We start from the raw sequence: 20,784 nt of genomic DNA on the forward strand, positions 1-20,784 counted from the left end.
AAGGAAGGGTGAGAGTTACAAAGTACCTGATTTAGAACCTGCCAAAAATGAAAGCAGTCCCAGGTTGAATAGTCTGCCTTTGAGTAGTGAGTTCTCCATCACAAGCAGAGGCCCGATGACATATCTGGATCTGGAATTAGTAAAGCCTCCACTCAGGCATGCTTACACTCACTGCAGCAGGACCTTCCAAATGAATACACTTTTTCACCACAGTCTTGACAGGATTTTGGGATATTTCACAGAGCATCAGGCCAGTCTGTCTACAGTAACATTGGAGAGTGAATCTCTTTGTCATTCCAAAATAGATTGTTTCTAACATTTTATGATTCTAGCTCTATCTGGGTTCGAGAGTAGATTTCATATGACATGAGGAAAGGAGTGCTGGATCTGCCTTTAACTCCTCATTCTAGAGCTGAAATGAGGGTGGGTAGGTTAGATGGGACTGTGAAATATGTAACTCCTTCAGTGTTTTCTGCATTCATCATTTCATTTTAGAATGTTAAATTCAGACTTTTTGAAAGGAAGTGTTTATTTTGCTTTATTCTTTAAGTTTAAATGAGATCTTGAAGTTCTTAAAATTAAAAAAAACTTGAGAGTTCACTCTTTTGTTTTTCTTTTTCCTTGAAAGCATTCACAGCTCTGATGGAGGGCAAAATCAATAAACAGCTGAAAAAAGTTCTGAAGAAAATAGTAAAAGAAGCCCATGAACCTCTGGCTGTAGCTGATGCTAAACTAGGAGGGGTCATAAAGGTCAGTATGTTTTTCATGCCTGCTAGTCGGAACTCACCGTACAGCATAGTAACTACAAAGCCTAGCCTTTGTATTTAGTTTGTTATAAGTTCTCGTACTTGATCTTTTTTCCCTAGGCTATAGAATAATTTCCAATATGATTATCAGGACTAAATACATACAAGTAATGCCTGTTTGTTGTAGAAAATATTAATAACCCCAAAAAGTAATAAAAATTAGCTTTAACCTGACACTCAGAGATAATCTGTTAACAGTATGTATATCCTGCCATGTTTTTGTTTAGTCACATTTCTTTTTCTTTCAGCAGGAATGAGGGCATGACATTTCTTTGTAGTGTATGTGGTTTAGTAGAAAACTTTAGCAGGGGGTAGAGTCTCTGGAGATGAAAGTGGAACGACTGGAAAAATGGGTTCCCAAGCCTGAAAAGCAGAACAGTTTGAGAGCTGGTCATGATAGTTGATCTTCAGGGATTATAGTAGATATTTCAGTGACAGGTTAATTGCTGTGTTTGTGAGCATACCTCTGATTTTTTAAGTAAGGTTTATATTATATTGTAGGTCGTCTTAGTTAGGAAAGTGCTAAGGGGATTTGAGGGTCTTTTTTAGGTCAGGATTGTGAATTTAAGAAGTTCAATTATTTCCATTACTGTCTGGTAAGTAGTGAAGTTTTCTGTGATGATGTTAATCTCTGTCTTCATTCTTTGAAGTGCCTACAAGTCTTAGTTTGTAATTTTCTGTTAAAAACCATTAAATTTTAGGGACCCCTGGGTGGCTTAGTGGGTTTAAGCATCTGCCTTTAGCTCAGGTCATGATCCCAGGGTCCTGGGATCAAGTCCCACATCTGGCTTCTTGCTCAGTGGGGAGCCTGCTCTCCCTCTCCCTCTGCTCCCCCTGCTTGTGCTCTCCCTTTCTGTTAGAAATAAATAAATAAAATCTCAAAAAAAAAACCCATTAAATTTTGGCATAATAAGTACAGAATAACAAATTGCTAGATAGTGGGATTATAGGTATCTTTAATTTTTTTCAGTTCTCTTATTTTTTTTTAAGATACTATTTATTTATTTGAGAGAGAGTGTGCACAGGAGGGATAGAGAATCTGAAGCAGACTACGCATTGAGCGCAGAGCCTGACTCGGGGCCCAGTCCCACGACCGTGAGATCATGACCTGAGCCAAGAGTCAGATGCTTAACTGCCTGAACCACCCAGGTGACCCCAGTTTCTCTATTTTAAAAACTTAACATTGAAGGGGTACCTGGGTGGCTCAGGGGGTTAAGCATTTGACTTTTGATCTCAGGGTCTTGAGTTCAAGCCCTGGGTTGGGCTTCACATGGGCATGGAGCCTACTTTAAAAAAAAAAAAAAAAAGGAAAATCATAAGGAGGGGAAAGTACATTTACAATACTGTATTGTGCTTATTTTTAAAATCTGCATTTATTTATTTATTTTTATAATATTTTTTATTTTTATAATAATTTTTTATTATGTTAGTCACCATACAGTACATCCCTATTTTTTGATGTAAAGTTCCATGATTCATTACTTGCATATAACACCCAGTGCGCCATGTAATACCCATCACTGGCCTGTCCCATTCCCCCACCCCCCCTCCCCCAAAATCTTCATTTAGTATTCTTTGTACAAACACCAGAAAAATGTGAAATGAGAAATTTTTTTAATGAGAAACGAGAAATTTTTTTAATGAGAAACATGTAAATCTGCTATTTTAATATTTAAATGGTTTTAGGAAAACTTTCTTTAAAAAAATTTTTTTTTTCGTTTATTTATTTGAGAGAGAGTGAGTGAGAGGAAGCATGAGTGAGGGGTAGGGGGACAGAGGGAAAACAGACTCTTCACTGAGCAGGGAGCCAATATGGGGCTAGATCCCAGGACCCCAGGATCATGACCTGACCCGAAGGCAGATGCCTAACTGACTGAGCCATCCAGGTGCCCCCAAAACTGTTATTTCTCTGTCTCTTTTTTTTAAAAGATTTTCTTTATTTTGAGAGAGAGAGCACACATGAGTGAGAGGGAGGGGCAGAGAGAGAAGCAGACTCTCCACTGAGCAAGGACCCTCACCCCCCCCCCCCCAACGCAGGGTTTGATCCCAGGACCCCGTGATCATGACCTGAGCCAGAGGCAGATGCTTAACCGATTGAGCCACCCAGGTGCCCAAAACTTTTATTTCATTAATACAGTGTTCTGTTCTTACAGGAAAAGCTGAATCTCAGTTGTATCCATAGTCCTGTTGTTAATGAACTTATGAGAGGAATCCGTTCCCAGATGGATGGATTAATCCCTGGAGTAGAACCACGTGAAATGGCAGCTATGTGTCTTGGATTGGCACACAGGTGAGATTTACTGGAAAATAAACTCCACTTATTCCTGTGTAATAAGTAATCGTGTTGCACTGGTTTAAGCATATTACAAATATAATTTAATTCTCATAATAATCTTACGAGGAAGGTAGTAGTAGTAGTAGTATCCTCATTTTATAGATGAATCTGATGCCCAAAATCAATTCACCTGGTAAGTGATGAAGCCTGGATTGGAACCCAGGCAATCCTCATCATAGGCATTCTTTATCCTTCAAGTGTTGGGCCCCACAATTCTTGGGCTTTCTCTTTTTTCTCTTCCCTGATCTCTCCTGAGTCATTTGCTGTCCCTCCATCTTTTCATCTCCCCAAATTTTCTCATCTGCTGTGATCTTCTTCTGTGTGTATCTGTTGTTTGTTTTACTCTGATTTGTATTGACTTTTATAAGAAGGCAAAGAGAAGCGCACTGACCTATCATGTTTAACCAGAGGTCCATTAGAAAGGCATTTCTACTGTACTGTGATATGTGTCTTGGCGTTCTGTGAAATTGCACTAAAATAACAGGGCTTTTCAGTGAAGAAAAATAGGATTAAAAACCTGTGCAACTTCAGGGGTGCCTGGGTGGCGCAGTTGTTAAGTGTCTGCCTTCGGCTCAGGGTGTGATCCCTGCGTTGTGGGATCAAGCCCCACATCAGGCTCCTCTGCTGGGAGCCTGCTTCTTCCTCTCCCACTCCCCCTGCTTATGTTCCCTCTCTCGCTGGCTGTCTCCGTCTCCGTCAAATAAATAAAATCTTAAAAAAAAAAACAAACCTGTGCAACTTCATAACCACAGCATTACCAAAAATAGCCTTATATATTAATACAGTTAAAAAGACATGTTAAATTTATATTAAAGGAATACTAAAATAAAATTAAAAAATACTAAAATAAAGCACCTTTGGACAAAAAATAGCATAAATCAATGGAAGGGTTAAAGCTGTTGAGTTACAAAGATGAGCAAAATGCATAAAAATCAAGAATAACTTTGTAATAAGCATTTTTAAGAGCATACAAGCAACTAAACTGAGTCAAGATTCAAGCTTGCGATTAATTGACATTGTGTAATAGTAGTGGTTCTTAATCAAGGGCAATTAAATATCCCTTAGAGGACATTTGGCAATGTCTAGAGACATTTTTGGCTGTTAGAGGTGGTGTCAGGTCTCTGCTAACATAATGGGTTGAGGATAGGAATATTGCTGAACATCCACAATGCACAGATTAGGCCTGTACAACAGAGAATTATCAGGCCCACATTGTTAACAGTGCAAATTAAGAAAGCCTTATGTACAATATTGTTCCTCCGTGGCTTTTTGCTTTCAGGTGTTAACAGTGCTGCGCTTTTATTTACCTGCTGATATAAAGCCTTGAAACCCTGTAAAAATCATATATGAGCCAACATGATTTGTACTACACAGCATTATCCTGTTTGTCTTTCACAAACTAACTCCTATTTCATAAATACAGGTTATAGCAGGACCAGTGTATTTTCTTCTTCTAAGATTTTATTTCAGAGAGAGTGTGCAATCATGAATTGGGGGGAGGGGCAGAGGGCGAAGCGGACTCTCCCGGCCAAGCAGAGAGCCCTATCTGGGGCTCAGTCCCACAGACCTGGGATCATGACCTGGGCCAAAGGCAGATGCCCAACTGACTTAAGCCACCCACACGTGCTTGTATTTTCTTTTTAAATGTGTATTTCCTAATTTTGTATGTTGTATTCTTGTTCAACTGGTTTTCCTATGTTGGGAAAATTAATGTAGCTCCAGCGAGAGGGATTTGGGTTTAAAAAAAGTTTTTTAAGATGTTAAACTCTTTTTGTAGATGCTGTCAGTAATTTTTTATTTTCCCCCCTTATTCCCAGCTTGTCCCGATACAGATTGAAATTTAGTGCTGATAAAGTGGACACCATGATTGTTCAGGCAATTTGTAAGTATAGTGCATGTGAGGTCTGATCTGTCTATTCTTGTAACTTTTTCTTGCCGTTAAAACTGTGTCTTTTATAATTTTATTAGTTGAGGAAGGAAAAGGAGATTAGTTAGAATTTTTAATAGTGAAATAAATAAACGAGATAATGCAGAATAGAAAAGGGAAGCTACGCATAATTTGACTAGTTGGAAATAATGTCAATTAACACTAGTGATGTTAACAGATTTGTCTTTTTCCATGAAGCAAATCAATAAGTGGCATCTCTTGCATTGTGCTTTTTTCACTTGGCTTTTTAATAGGTCATTCTCCCATGTCATTAAGTGAATTTTGGAAACCTCAAACTCTTCAGTTTCCAATTTTAAAAATCCCTTTAAATGGCAATTGCATTTCTGGGTATGTAGTCCAAAGAATTGAAAGCAGGTACTCACAGATACATATACACCTGTGTTCATAGCAGCATTATTCACAATAGCCAAAAAATGGAAACAACCTAAAAACCCACTAACAGATGAATGGATAAACAAAATGGGGTACATACACATAATGGATAATTACTATTTTTAAACCTTAAAAAGGAATGAAGATCTAGTACATTACAACATGGATGAGTTTTGAAAACGTGCTGAGAAATAAGCCACACGAAGAAGACAGCTGCTGTGTGATTCCACTTAGGCACCTAGAACAGGCAGATTCATAAAAGACAGGAAGTAGAAGAGATGACCAGGAGATGGGGGAAGGTGGGGGTGAGGTGTTAGTATTTAATGGGTGCAGAGTTTCCATTTATAGATAATGAGAGAGTTCTGGAAGTGGGTAGTGGGTGATTGTTCATTGTGAATGTGCTTGATGCCACTGAAACCTACAATTGAAAATGGTTAAATGGTAAATTTTATGTATATTTTAGTTTTTTTGTTTTTTTTTTTTTAAGATTTTTATTTATTTATTCAACAGAGATAGAGACAGCCAGCGAGAGAGGGAACCACAAGCAGGGGGAGTGGGAGAGGAAGAAGCAGGCTCATAGCGGAGGAGCCTGATGTGGGGCTCGATCCCATAACGCCGGGATCACGCCCTGAGCCGAAGGCAGGCGCTTAACCGCTGTGCCACCCAGGCGCCCCTGTATATTTTAGTTTTTTAAAGCCCTTTTAAATTCCTCTTTTCTCTTTCATTTTAATCTCCTGCAGCCTTGTTAGATGACTTAGATAAAGAACTTAACAACTACATTATGCGGTGTAGAGAATGGTATGGCTGGCATTTCCCCGAATTAGGAAAAATTATTTCAGATAATCTGACATACTGCAAGTGTTTACAGAAAGTCGGTAAGTAACTCTCCTTTAAGGCATTAAAAATAACAATTTATTTGCATCCCAAAACATGAGTTTATAGTAATTTTTTTTTTTAACAAGCTTCCCAGAGTTCCTCACGACTTACGTGTATTTTGGGAGTGTAGTCAAATTAGTGTCTGTTAGAATTCAGAAACTGGTAACTTGAACTTTGATTTCAAAGGCCGGTACAGCAAGAGAACATTTTTCTCTGATTTGGGTTTTCTTAAAATGGCTTCTTAAGGTGGAATGTATCTCATAGTGAATTTACCATTAATAGGGATAACTGTAGACTTGGGATATCCTGCAATATGTTATAATACTAAAGCTGGTACTGCTGTCTATACTGTTAGTGTTACATTCCATACCACTGTACAGTAATATTATTAGTAGAAGAACCTAAGCATTGTTAATAAATAGGACTTACCAGGCTCATATTGCATTACCATATTACCACCCCAAGAATTCATACCACTGGCTTTAATAAAACTTTAACTATAAATTGTCTGTTACAGTATTATTAGTCCTTTTTCATGGGGTATTTTGTTTTTATTCTAATTTATATCTTTTTGGAGGGAGATGGTGGGGAGAGATTTTAATCTCTAAAAATCAAGCCTTACGTGAGGAAACTTAGTAGGTCAAACTTGTTGCTTTTTGTTTTGTTTAGGCACCCTTTTCATTGGCTTATCTCTACTTTTTTTTTTTTTGACTATTTGGATTTTATATAATTTGTTGAAGAGTGATTCTCCCTCATCCTCTGCAAACATTCCATAGGCGATAGGAAGAACTATGCCTCAGCCAAACTTTCTGAATTACTGCCAGAGGAAGTTGAAGCAGAAGTGAAAGCAGCTGCAGAGATATCAATGGGAACAGAGGTTTCAGAAGAAGATATTTGCAATATTCTGCATCTCTGCACTCAGGTAAACTATACACATGGAGAAACTAGTTGTGGTGGGACCGGCTATGTAATAATAGTTTTCTGATGGCAATGATGATTTCTCAACTCACAATTCACCTGATAAATATGAGGGTGTTCAGTCACTACCTCATCTGATGCCATCTTGCTCTATATACTTAGAGGGGGAAGTACATACTGAAGTAAGTTGAAAATTTGTGTTGTTAGTATTGTCTGGCTAATGAATTATGAATCCATTAAGAAGACGGAGAAATACAACTTGAGTTATTTAATTCCAGCCTTTATGTTTGTAGCCTGGAGTGCTTTTCTTCCCCCTCATTTGGAGATCGCTAAACAAGAATCATAAAGAGGAGTCTGGCTCAGTCAGTAGAGCATGTGACTCTTGATCCTTGGGGTTCTAAGTTCGAGCCCCATGTTGGGTGTAAAGATCACTTAACAAAATCTTTTTTTTTTTTTTTAAAGATTATTTTTATTTATTTATTCAACAGAGATAGAGACAGCCAGCGAGAGAGGGAACACAAGCAGGGGGAGTGGGAGAGGAAGAAGCAGGCTCATAGCGGAAGAGCCTGATGTGGGGCTCAGTCCCAGAACGCCGGGATCACGCCCTGAGCCGAAGGCAGCCGCTTAACCGCTGTGCCACCCAGGCGCCCCCACTTAACGAAATCTTAAAAAAAAAAATAACACACGCAAAAAAGAATCACAAAGAGGATGACACAATGTCTAGCCCTCGGAGTTTTTAAAGATAGCAATAATATTGACTAATATTTTTAGGCAGTGTATTAGGTTGTTTGCATTTATTATCTCATAATATCTCTATTAAAATGGGAAGCTGAGATAAGGAATGCTTTGTTTTCCCAGGATTACATGGCTGATCTATGGCAATTTAGGACTCCAGTGTTTCAGACATGTGGTTTTTATGTGATTTTTTTTTTTTTTTTACACAAGTCATTTATGGTGTATTCATTTTGTTCCTTACACTAGGTAATTGAAATCTCAGAATATAGAACCCAACTCTATGAATATCTACAAAATCGAATGATGGCCATTGCACCAAATGTTACAGTCATGGTTGGGGAATTAGTGGGAGCACGGCTCATTGCTCATGCAGGTGATAATTTTAATGTAACTTATAAATGGGTATTTAGAGTAGATGGTTTTCTACCTAGGTTTTTTTTTTTTTCATCTTCAAATTACATTTATTAGAAATTTTAGGTAATAAATATAAGTAGATGGTATATGGATGAGAACTGAGGACCAAGTAAGTGTTCAATGATGATTCTGATACGTATGCCTGATTTCCTTTTGGATAATGAAGGCATCTTTAGTCACTACCTCTTCTGAGACACTTGGGGTCCGTTGTCAGAAGTTTATTACCATTAATGAGAATAATCAGATGAACACAGGAGGATGAAATCGGGTAATGTTTCCTGACTCTTGATTTCGGCTCAGGTCATGATCTCAGGGTTGTGAGATCAAGCCCCGCATTGGGCTCCACTCTGGACATGGAGCCTACTTAAGATTCTCTGTCTCTCCCTTTCTGCCCTCCCCCCCCCCATACCTCTAAAACAAAACAAAACAAAACACCTCGTCAGATGAAATAGGAATAGTTTTCACAATAGGTGATATGTACCCTTGATTGAGAATCTGGTTCACTACTGAATATGCTATTTTAATATATTTGACATGCAAAATATTTTTAATAAATTTATAGTAAGACTTCGTATGTGTATATGGTGATGTTACAAAGAAGGTATGCTGCAGAAATATACTGTATAATTGAGTATTTGCAAATGGAGTGAAGTACTACTACATTATCGGAGTCATCGTTATAGTCCGTCACAGAAGATCTTAATGTGTCATCTGAATCAAAGTGTCAAAACTAGAATAGCTCCTATAACTGCATTATTAATCAGACATCTAGGATATTCAAATACCCTCAGCTGCGAGGTTGGGATTGATTGGTGGTTGTCTGCATCCAAATTTTCATAAACTTAACTTTTGTGGTCAGAGATGCAGGGATTAACGGAAGTATGTGTTGAATTTTAAATACGTATCTAGCGGTTGAGCATTAATGTCGAGGGTCTGTTCTGAAAAAATCTGTGCAATAAATCTAACAGCAGCAATTTTTTGTTTGTTTTTTTTTTTTAAAGATTTTATTTATTTATTTGACAGAGATAGAGACAGCCAGCGAGAGAGGGAACACAAGCAGGGGGAGTGGGAGAAGAAGAAGCAGGCTCATAGTGGAGGAGCCTGATGTGGGGCTCGATCCCATAATGCCAGGATCACGCCCTGAGCCGAAGGCAGATGCTTAACCGCTGTGCCACCCAGGCGCCCCTCAAAGCAGCAATTTTTTGTACCTGATTAGTGTACTTAGAAGCACATCTCCTCATCCATATCTTCAACAACAAAGTGTGAGGAAGTTATCACATAGTTCTACTTTGAGATCTCCTATGAGTGTCCATCTATTTGTTTTTTTTTTCATATCTAAAGTAGAATATTTGATGTCTAATATCCTCCTCTGTGGTATGCTCATGGAATGTAGAATAAATACCATCTCTCGGGCAGATAAGTATGATTGAACTAATAAGCTTAACCTTCAGTTTGTCATAAGCATTGTAAACCTCTGCTTAGGGTGCTACATGGATGAATCACAAATGCTGAGGCTTTTTAGGGGATCTCAGACTATAGAATCTGTATTATATCAGATTTTTATTTCCTCTGGTGGCTGCAATACTTAGATTATGTGTATTGTGTTTAATACATGGAACTTTCAAATACTTGGAATTGTATTCCTTGTAACTACTTTTTTCTTTTGAAGGTTCTCTTTTGAATTTGGCCAAACATGCAGCTTCTACAGTTCAGATTCTTGGAGCAGAAAAGGCACTCTTCAGAGCCCTCAAGTCTAGACGAGATACCCCAAAGTATGGTCTCATTTATCATGCTTCACTTGTAGGCCAGACAAGTCCCAAACACAAGGGAAAGGTGAGTTGCCTTTCTTCTGAGGCAGGTGGTTTTTCTTTTTTTTTTTTTTCACCCCCAGATAACTCATTTTCTGCCTATTCTGTAGTATGCAATAAATTTTTCTACTGTTTGTTTTTCGTTAAATAGAGAGTGGTGAATTCTTGAGCTAAAAAAGTACTTTGGTATACTGAAAGAATATAATAAAAGTGCTGGGGGCACCTGGCTGACTCAGTCAGTAGAGCATGCAACTCTTCATTACGGGGTTGTGAGTTCCCAGCCCCATGTTGGGTGTAGATCTTACTTTAAAAAAATTTTTTTTTACTATTATTTTTTTAAAGATAAAGTGTTAACTAATCTTGTTAAGCCATTTTCTTTTGCTGTATTAGGGTTTTTCTAGAATCCACCTGTTTGTGAGGGATGGAGTGGATGGCACAACAAAAGTTTTCTGTGTGGCAGGAAATCAATTTAATATCATCATTTATGAATTATAATAACCATGCACTGTGCTCAACACTTAGTGGGACTGAAGTGAATCCTTTTAATATCCCTGTGAGATGTAGGTTTTCTGTTTTACAGATAAGAAAGCTGAGTCTTGAGCATATTAGGTACTTTCAAGCTTTTTGTTTTAGGACACATAATTTAACAGAAACTGAAATGTTAAAGGGGGAAAAAAAACCCTGAAATGTTATAAAATTCAGAGCAGATTGATGAAAGGGGTTGATAAAATGTTAATTAGTTTAAAAGGGGGCTGTGCTTTTGCCAGATGACCTCATGACTAAGGTCACGGAGTAGAAATTAAAGGAAGGTATTACAAAGATAGTTTGAGCTTGTTTTAGACATGAACTACTGCAACATCATCTCATCCAGCAAAACAAATGGGGTTAACCAGTTAGCCATTGAGAGATTGATTCAGATATAATAAGATAGGTGGCTTGTGTTGTAGGATTCATAATACTTTCATAATTCCTGACTTTAAAAAATCCTAGAGTGAATGATAGAGTTGATGATTTGCTCCAGCTTTTCTCATGAATAAGTTATTGAGGATTTTAACATCTCAACTTGGAATATAGTTGAATGCCTCTAACTTCAAGTTCTCTATCAGATTTCTCGAATGCTGGCAGCCAAAACTGTTTTGGCTATCCGGTATGATGCTTTTGGTGAAGATTCCAGTTCTGCGATGGGCGTAGAGAACAGAGCCAAATTAGAGGCCAGGTTGAGGACCTTGGAAGATAGAGGGGTAAGGACCACATCCTGCCTATTGTAGAAGTGTTAGCTATCAAAAATTAATAAACTTTAAGTAGTTTATATACTTATTTCACCTACCAAGCAGTTTTATTTTAATGATAAATTTTAGTATGTCTAATAACATTTTTGTTTCTGCTAGTAATAGTTTTCCCTTATACTTACAAAGAATTGATATCTTTTCTTAGATAAGGAAAATAAGTGGAACAGGAAAAGCATTAGCAAAAACAGAAAAATATGAACATAAAAGGTGAGTACATTTGGGGGAGGATGGATGAACAATCTGCTTGATTAAATTTTAATTGAGGACAGCAGTGTTTATAACAAAACTTAAACACCTCCATGTCTGATTTTTTTCTTTGCTGTTTATTGTTTTCCATATTTCTAAATTTTAATCACATAAACATTTTCATATTGTAACAAATACGTATATAGCATATGTTTTGGCTCTTTTTTTAAAAGTCTTACTTATTTAAGTAATCTACCTAATATGGGGCTCAAACTCAAAACCCTGAGGTCAAGGGTGATATGCTCCTTCAACTGAGCCAGTCAGGCGCCCCTTGGCTTTTTTTTTCTTCTTCTTAATATTTAACTAGTTCATTTTCAGATGTTGATAGTAAATATCAGCGTAGTTTCTGCGTGGTATACCATCTATCAAAAAGAAAATCAATTCAGAGTTAATCCACAATAAAACCTATTTTAAAGACTGAAAAGTCTAAAAGTAGCTAAAAGGCATAATAGAAAAGTATTCATACCTCACCATGAAATGAACAAAAGATATGTGTAGGGAGAGGTATTTTGGTTATTTGACGTGATACGTTCAGTACTAGTAAGGTTGTGATGATGGAAGTAGAATATGGTGCAGCTTTTCTGGGAAGCAGTTTGACAGTATGTGTCAGGAGTCTTAAAAATGTTTCTAGTCATTAACCCATAAATTCTCCCTTAGTAGTCTTGTAATTCTTGAAGAATTTTAATAGTAAAATTTTAAACTGTGCAAGGAGTAACATCTTACTATAAATATATATTCATATGTATTTAAGCATACGTATTTAGAAAAATTATTTCCTTTACTCTGGAAAGAAACCAAAAGTGTTCTGTGTGCATTAAAATTTTATGTTTTATGAACTTTCCAAGTTTTCAGTAATGACCACATATATATTTTGTTGTTTTTAAAGTCAAATTTGGTGCTTTAGTTGATAAGTGTGGATCTTTGTTTTTTAAACTGTTAATGTTTTCAGTGTATAAAAATTAAGCAGCCATGACTCTATAAATAAACTTAAGAAATGAAACATTCCTTAGCTTGTTTTGGGCGATTTTTAAATATTCTTCTGCCATTATGCTTTTGACTTTAAACACATGCACTTAAAGCACCAATTATGATATTTATTAGTTCTTGTTTTAGGCACTTAGTACTAGTTTTTTTTTCTGCTACATTAGAACAAAAGCAAATGTAGGCTTTTAGGGAATCCTTACCCATATGTATCCCCTTGTTCTTCCTTTTGGGGTTTTGTGATGAAATCTTCTGTGTTAACTTGATTTAGGTTTTTTGTTTTTTCATTGAATTACCCTATTTCTAAAATTTGAATTGTTTCAAACGTTTTTACTTCTGGAATAATCATTTGGTGTAAAGAAATTTTCTCCATTTTTCCCCATACTGATTGAATGTTTTTCTGTACCATAGTCATTATTACGTTGATGACTAAATGAGAATTCATTTTAGCTCACCACTTCTCTTGAAGTGTGATTGGAAAATACTTGGAAAATAGTGATTGGTACTTCTTTACCTTTTGGAAAATTTTAGTTTTCATAAACTGCCCCCAAACCACTAAAATGAAACAGTATTTTATGCTTATATAAGTATTATCTAAGGGCATTTCCTTTAAACTTCCTTAGACTTATTTCAGTTAAAAGTATTTATAGAGATTTTCTATAATTCTTTGACTCTCATAGTGAAGTGAAGACTTATGATCCTTCTGGTGATTCCACACTGCCAACCTGTTCTAAAAAACGGAAGATTGAACAGGTAGATAAAGAAGATGAAATTATTGAAAAGAAGGCCAAAAAAGCAAAGGTTAAAATTAAAGGTCAGTTTGAATTTTTTAAATGTTGTTTATATTTGTATTCATTACGAAAGACAGACTTCGTAAGTCTTGGGGTAGTACATGCCATTAAACTTTATTGTTAAACCACCCATATTGAAAAGTTAATGGTGTTTTTTAATAAGCCATCATGTTCCTTGAGAATAGTTAAGGTATTTATCAGACTTTGTAGAGGAATGTGAGAAGCATTTCTTTGAATATATGGAATCGTGTATTATGCTAACTTTACTAAACTTTAGTTCCAACCATGTGAACTATTTTGAGAGTCAGCTTAAAAAGAAAAAAAAGTTCGTGGTTTTTAATTTAGTTGCCGAAATATTTTGTTACATAGGTAAGTATAGAAGTTGCAGCAGTGGTTTTAAGTTTTGGCTTCTAAATAGCTTAGTGGTCAAAAGTATATTATCAGCAAATGTGGATTCCTGCCCTGGCTGAAGAAAACAAACAAGTTATTTAACTCCTATGTTTCTGTTTGTTTATTGAACGGTAAGGTGATCCCTAAGCCCGTTAATAGCATTTGAAATAGCAAACTCCAGTATCTTCACTTGTATATGCAGTAGGCTTTTCAAACTTAACATTCCTATATCCTTGTCACTCAATCTGTGCTCCACAAATTTGTCTGTCTTATTAATGGCAGTTCTAGTTGCTTTGGCCTTTAACCTTGACTCTTTCTTAAAACCCAAATCTATTCTGGCAACAAGTCCTCTTTTCTTTTCTTTTCTTTCTTTTTTTTAATTAAGATTTTCTTTTTATGGGCGCCTGGGTGGCACAGCGGTTAAGCGTCTGCCTTCGGCTCAGGGCGTGATCCTGGCGTTATGGGATCGAGCCCCACATCAGGCTCCTCCGCTATGAGCCTGCTTCGTCCTCTCCCACTCGCCCTGCTTGTGTTCCCTCTCTCGCTGGCTGTCTCTATCTCTGTCAAATAAATAAACAACAAAAAAAAAATCTTTAAAAAAAAAAAAGATTTTCTTTTTAAGTAATCTCTACACCCAGTGTGGGGATCAAACTTAAAATCCTGAGGTCAAGAGTCATATGCTCCACCGACTGAGCTAACCAGGTACCCCTGTTCTGGCAACAGATCCTCTCAATTCAGTCCTACTTTGAAAATATATATCCAGAATCTAACCACTTAACCACCACTGCTTTGCTTTGCTTGCTTGCTTGCTTTTTTTTTTTTTTTTTTTTTTTTTTTTAGATTTTTATGTTTTCATTTGTCAGAGCACAAGCAGGGGGAGCAGCAGGTAGAGGGAGAGGGAGAAGCAGGCTCTCCGCTGAACAGGGAGCCCAATGTGGGGCTCGATCCCAGGACCCTGGGAGGTAGACGCTCAACCAACTGAGCCACCCAGGAGCCCCTGACCACTGCTTTTCTTAATGTAGCAGCCATAATGGCACGCCCCATTAACTCTCTCATCTAGTTTTTTTTTTTTTTTTAATGATTTTATTTATTTTTTTGACAGAGACAGCCAGTGAGAGAGGGAACACAAGCAGGGGGAGTGGGAGAGAAAGAAGCAGGCTCCTAGCGAAGGAGCCTGATGTGGGGCTCCATTCTAGAATGCTGGGATTACGCCCTGAGCCGAACGCAGACGCTTAACGACTGCGCCACCCTGGCGCCCCTCTCTCATCTAGTTTAACTCCTTTGGCCACCTGGCCTCCTTGTTATTCTTTGTTTCTGCCAACTCTCCTCCTCTTCCAAAATAACCTTAGCATTTCCCCTTCTCTCTACCTGGAGTATTTTTCGTCGCGATAGGTGCGTCATTTCACTCATTTGCCTCTTCCAGTTGTTGCCTGACTGACTATCCTGTGTGAAGTATCCATATGCATTGCCTTCCTCAGTGTTTCTCTTCCTGCTTTATTTTTATTCTTGGCACTGATTACTGTGTAAAATATTGTATAATTATGTCATTTTTTCCCCTCCACTCCTAAAAAAAAAAGTTATACATAAGTTCAGGGATTTTTTTTTTGTCTGTTTTATGCCCTGTTATACCCAGTTGTCTAGGATATGGCCTGGCATTAGTAGGTGCTAAATAAATTTTTGGTGAATGAGTTTCTAATGATAGGTACCTGTTATTGAGTCCTCATTCTTATGTGCCAAGAATTATATGTTATCTCTTAAATCCAGTAAGATAGGCATCACTGAGTTTTACAGATGAGTAAATGGGGTTTACAGAAGTCAGTGACTTACTCTCAGGGTCACAGCAGGTTGAATAAACCCAGGTCTCTTAACTCCAGAGCACAAATTCTTTATTTTTTTTTTAAGATATTCGTTAATTTGACAGAGCAAGAGAGCACAAGCAGGGGGAGCAGCAGGCAGAGGGAGAGGGAGAAGCAGGCTTCCAGCCCAGCAACGAGCCTGATGCAGGGTTCAATCCCAGGACCCCGGGATCATGACCTGAACTGAAGGCAGACGCTTAATCGACTGAGCCACCCAGGCACCTAGGTGCCACTCCAGAGCACAAATTCTTAATCGATAATTTCTAGTATAATTGACAATTTCCAAAAAAACATTGGGTTTGGAGATCAGATGATCTGTTCAATCCTAATTTCCATACATAGCTACATGATCTCATAAAGTTAGTGTTCTTGGACCAGGTAGGTATTCGAAGGACCTTTCCACTTAGAGAATTTTATAACAAACATCAGATAGTCAACCAAAATGATGGGGAAAAAACTGAGATTTGACACGTAGGGAAGCGATGTCTGATATAGTGTTACTTGTTGTGTCTTTATACTTAACCCATTCAGTTGAAGAAGCCCCAGTAGCAACAGAGGAAGAAGAAGAAGAAGAAGAAGGAGTACTAGTGGTAGAAGAACAGGAGACATCTGTGAAGAAGAAGAAGAAGAAGGACAAAAAGAAACACATTAAGGAAGAACCACTTTCTGAGGAAGAACCATGCACCAGCACAGCAATTCCTGTATGTTTTTAATTACCAATACTTGCTAGCGTGGGCCGGGTCTCTGTATTTTATTGTACTCTCTATATTAGGAATGAGCAGGCAGTTAAGATGGTTTTCATTGAAGGAACGGTAAAAATAAAAATGATATTATATAAAAAAGGCCATTTCCCAAACCTAGAATCTTACTACAAAATGGGTTTACTTTGAGGAAGAGAGAGAATATAACTTCCTAAAGATTTTCATAGAGGTGATTTTTCTATTTTTAGGTTTTAATCTTTAACCCAAATTTGCTTTTGAGGGAAACAGATCTACTTTGCTTCTTAAAAGATAAAGTTATCATTACTAATCCATACATCTACTGCTCTTTCAAAAGCATTCTTGTTTGTTATTTTCAGAGTCCAGAGAAAAAGAAGAAAAAGAAAAAAAAGAGAGATAATGAGGACTAATTGAAGGGAACCATCTTTGAATCACCGGGATACATCATGCTTAAGATTCAGTCAGGAATGTATCAGATCTTCTCTAATTGAGGGAAGGTTGGATGAAATGAAGTTACTAATCATCTATACCTTTTCAAACCTATCTGTGTCTTGACACCAATTCTGTTAACTTGATTATGTCATCATTTCTTAGAGTCTTTGTTACACAAATAAAAATATTTTCTTTGTATTTTAAGGTAGTTCTGTGATCTCTGTATTTTAGGTAGATAATCTATGATCCTTTCTATATTTTATTTAGCATTTGATGATTATTGCTTTGATAATTATAGCTGAAAAGCGAGAGTTGTGAATTGTTAATTTGAAACTTAGCCTTTTGGAAGGCTGTGATTAGGTGGACCAATTTAAGAGCCTCACTCTAATGTTTCTTTTTCCTTTTTGGACTCTTTTTTTCTCCTTTTCTCCGATTTTTCTGCCTTTGTATTTATTTAAATAAAGCTGTGTTTTGTGTTCAAAATTTTAAAATTAGGTGAGCAAAACTTTTCTGTATCCCTTCAGAAGGAGAAAAAAAACTGTATCCCTAACTTTATTTTACTTCACAGTTTGGAATGGAGCAACAAAATAATTATTAACATTAACATAGATGCAGATTTTTTTCTAAGGTGACATTTTTAAAAGGATAACAATGATTTTATAGTAAAGAATGGGGAAATAACAGGAAAACAAGGTGACCAAAATAACATGTCCATGGGTATAAACCAGGACATAGAACACCAAAGAGAAATCCTTGTTTCTAAAATATAGTATTTACAGTATGTGAACAACAGCCTGAGTGACAGCCATATAATCATGACAACCACAAGTTTCATAGGAGTGTTAGGTCTTACATCTCTGTATGCCATGGGCATGATGCTAAGGCCCAGTTCAGTAGAAGCATTCAACAGGTGGAGGCGCTAAAATGATTATAGTTTTGGGGTGCCTGGGTGGCTCAGTCAGTTAAGCATCTTGACTTTGACTCGGGTCATGATCTTGGTTTGCTGAGATCAGACCCTGTGTCCAGCTACCTGCTTAGTGGGGAGTCTGCTTCTGCCTCTCCCCCTCCCTGCTCTGCATGCTTGCTCTCTCAAATGAATAAATAAAATCTTTAAAAAAATAAAATAAAATGATCATAGCTTTGAGTTCCCTCTGCTTTTCATGTAACTGTGGGCAAGTGCGCAGGCCCTCTTAACTTCAGTTCCTCTCTTGTAAATTAGAGATGATGGTTAACTTTACTTTTCCACTAACAGTGGTTTGTGGAAAAAAATGATACAAATTTTCAGAGGTGTAAGTACGTATCAAATTTGGATATTTGAAGTAAATCCTACACAAAGTACATGTAGCCATCCCTAGACACAATTATATAACAAAGCCGGTTATTTTGCTCCCAAAATAATGTTACCATTTTACATCCTCTGTACCTCAGACACATTCTTGTCTTGGGACGTAAAAGATTTTTAACAGCTTTTGATGAAAGTTCTCGATAGACCTGCCAAGGGCAATATAGTCAAAAGTTTTCTGAGAAAAGACTTTGAGAATACTTAATAATTAACAAACGTTTATTCATTTTAAGTGGTCTACAGGCCTGGGAAAATCTAGTTGAATCACAGAGCTATCAGTTTAATTAACATATACTGTATTATTAGTTTCAGAGGTAGAATTCATCAGTTGCATACAACACCCAGTGCTCATTACTTCAAGTTACCATCTTTAATGCCCATCACCCAGTTACCCCATCCTCCTACCCACCTCCCCAAGCTATCAGTTCTAAGTACTGAACTCTTAACTGTTTAAAACACTAACCAGCAGGTAGGTTCTGGGTTTTGTGCTAAAATGAAGTACTTGTTCTATTGAGGAGCCTTAGTATCTTAGTCCGCAGTGGGAAGTGCAGGTGAATTTTATATGGCTAATTTTGCGTAGCAAACTTGAAACATTTCCGTGAGTGGGCCACGTAAAATATTTAAGATGTACTAATTATTTGGGTGCCTGGCTGGCTCACTTGGTAGAGCATGGGCCTCTTGAGGGGTTGTGAGGTCAAGCCCCACATTGGGTGTAGAGATTACTTTAAATAAAAAACTTACTGATTCTCAAAACTGATTCTCCACTGTATTCCACATTCCTTCAAAAATGTAAATGTACATTTTTTGGTTTAAACTGCTTCTGTATCGGCACCTGGGTGGTTCAGTCAGTTAAGCATCTGACTTTTCTTGTTTTTTTAAAGATTTATTTTTTAGGGGCTCCTGAATGGCTCAGTTAAGCGTGGGAACTGTTGGCTTTTCAGCTCAGGTGGTGATCTTGGTGTCCTGGGATCGAGCCCTCCCTGGTGCTTGATCTCAGGGTCTTGAGTTCAAGCCCTGTGTTGGGCTCCAAACCAGGGCATCGAGCCTACTTTAAAAAATGAATTCATAAAGAAGTAAATGAGAATAAACTATTTCTATATCTCTACTACTTTGTGGGTCCTCTGTGTTTATCATGCATGGCCTTGGACGAGCTATACTCTCTCCACAACTCCAACCTCAGATCCCTTTTCTGCAGCTCTCTATGAAGAGTTCTCTTCAATGTTTTGTTGCTTTACTAAGGCCATTTTTTTTTTTTAAGATTTTATTTATCTGATAGCAAGAGAGGGAACACAAGCAAGGGGGAGTGGGAGAGGGAGAAGCCGGCTTCCTGCTGAGCAGGGAGCCCGATGTGGACCCTGGGATCGTGACCTGAGCCAAAGGCAGACGCTTAACAGCTGAGCCACCCAGGCGCCCCCTAAGACCATTTTTTTTAAAGGTTTTAAGTTTTATTTTAGAGAGAGGGTGTGCAGGAGGAGGGGCAGAGGGAGAGAGAATCCTGAAGCAAAGTCCCTGCTGAGGACCAGAGCCTGACCCCAGGACCCTGAGATGACCTAAGCTGAAACCCAAGAGTCAGCCGAGCAACCAACAGCCACCCAGGTGACCTCCAGGGTGTCTTTTAAAACTCATTTCAGAGAGAGGAGTTAAGATGGCGGAGGAGTAGGAGACACCGTTTTCAGCCGGTCCTCCGAGTCGAGCTGGATAGGTACCAGACCAGCCTAAACAACCACGGAACCAGCCTGAGACGCAGGAAGACGCATCTGGATCTCTACAAATGAACATCTCCAGCGCTGAGTATTGAGGTACGAAGCGGGGAGCCATGAAACTGTGCACAGATATCGGAAGATAAACGGAAGGGGGAGGGAGCCGCCGCGTTCGGGCGCCGGGAAGCGGTAGCCACTTGCACGGGGGAGCGGGTGGGGCTCACGGTCGGCACCCGCAAAACAGCAGACTGAGACCGTGAGCCGGGTGCGCGCGCCACCAGGCATCTCGCGGAACCCCGGAATCCCGGTGCGCTCACTGGATCCAGACTGAGACCGGGAGATCCGGGAGCGCGCGCGGGGCGGCTGGCGGCTGGCGGCATTAGAAACACAAAGGACAGAGACGCGCCGGCCCTGGAAGTGAGGGCTGGGACGCCGGGTGTGGGGCACACATCCCGGGACGCTGCAGGGTTGAGCAGCACCAACAGTAACAGAGTTAAAGTGGCCAGAACATTAGTAGAGAACGGGCCGCAATCCTTCTGTTCCGTGACAGAGGCTGAGATTCGGCCGCTGCTGCTCTGACTCTCAGAAGAGGCACAGCAGACCGCCAGGGAAAGCCGCCGGAGAACAAAAGCCTGGAAATACCGGTTCAGAGAGTGCCCATCCCCATCCCCCCTCGCAGGGGACACGGAGACTCTACCCAAACAGGGCTGCCTGAGTATCGGCGCGGCAGGCCCCTCCCCCAGAAGGCAGGCTGAAAAATCAAGAAGCCCACAACCCGGGCGCCTGGGTGGCGCAGTCATTGAGCGCCTGCCTTCGGCTTAGGGCG

General features: G+C 38.7%; 1 protein-coding gene and 2 non-coding genes across 4 annotated transcripts in view; all 3 read left to right on the forward strand.

Moving 5' to 3' along the window:
* NOP58 (NOP58 ribonucleoprotein) overlaps window positions 1-17,114 on the forward strand; it is a 29,634-nt gene extending 12,520 nt beyond the window's left edge. For both annotated transcript variants that reach the window (XM_026492159.4, XM_026492160.4), the window contains exons 4-15: window positions 629-750; window positions 2,960-3,096; window positions 4,959-5,023; window positions 6,202-6,336; window positions 7,114-7,259; window positions 8,237-8,363; window positions 10,074-10,237; window positions 11,319-11,453; window positions 11,647-11,708; window positions 13,409-13,542; window positions 16,297-16,466; window positions 16,844-17,114. In XM_026492159.4, the coding sequence (XP_026347944.2) occupies window positions 629-750; window positions 2,960-3,096; window positions 4,959-5,023; window positions 6,202-6,336; window positions 7,114-7,259; window positions 8,237-8,363; window positions 10,074-10,237; window positions 11,319-11,453; window positions 11,647-11,708; window positions 13,409-13,542; window positions 16,297-16,466; window positions 16,844-16,894 (1,448 nt within the window). In that variant the 3' untranslated portion in view covers window positions 16,895-17,114. The remainder of the gene's footprint in view (window positions 1-628; window positions 751-2,959; window positions 3,097-4,958; window positions 5,024-6,201; window positions 6,337-7,113; window positions 7,260-8,236; window positions 8,364-10,073; window positions 10,238-11,318; window positions 11,454-11,646; window positions 11,709-13,408; window positions 13,543-16,296; window positions 16,467-16,843) is intronic.
* Window positions 7,320-7,401, forward strand: LOC113250931 (small nucleolar RNA SNORD11B). The gene has a single exon (XR_003314261.1). It is a non-coding gene; the product is annotated as a small nucleolar RNA SNORD11B (small nucleolar RNA).
* On the forward strand, window positions 8,518-8,601 carry LOC113250930 (small nucleolar RNA SNORD11). The gene has a single exon (XR_003314260.1). It is a non-coding gene; the product is annotated as a small nucleolar RNA SNORD11 (small nucleolar RNA).
* Window positions 17,115-20,784: the final 3,670 nt, after the last annotated feature.

The sequence above is a fragment of the Ursus arctos genome, unplaced genomic scaffold, assembly GCF_023065955.2.
Source record: "Ursus arctos isolate Adak ecotype North America unplaced genomic scaffold, UrsArc2.0 scaffold_1, whole genome shotgun sequence".
Taxonomy (NCBI): Eukaryota; Metazoa; Chordata; class Mammalia; order Carnivora; family Ursidae; genus Ursus; species Ursus arctos.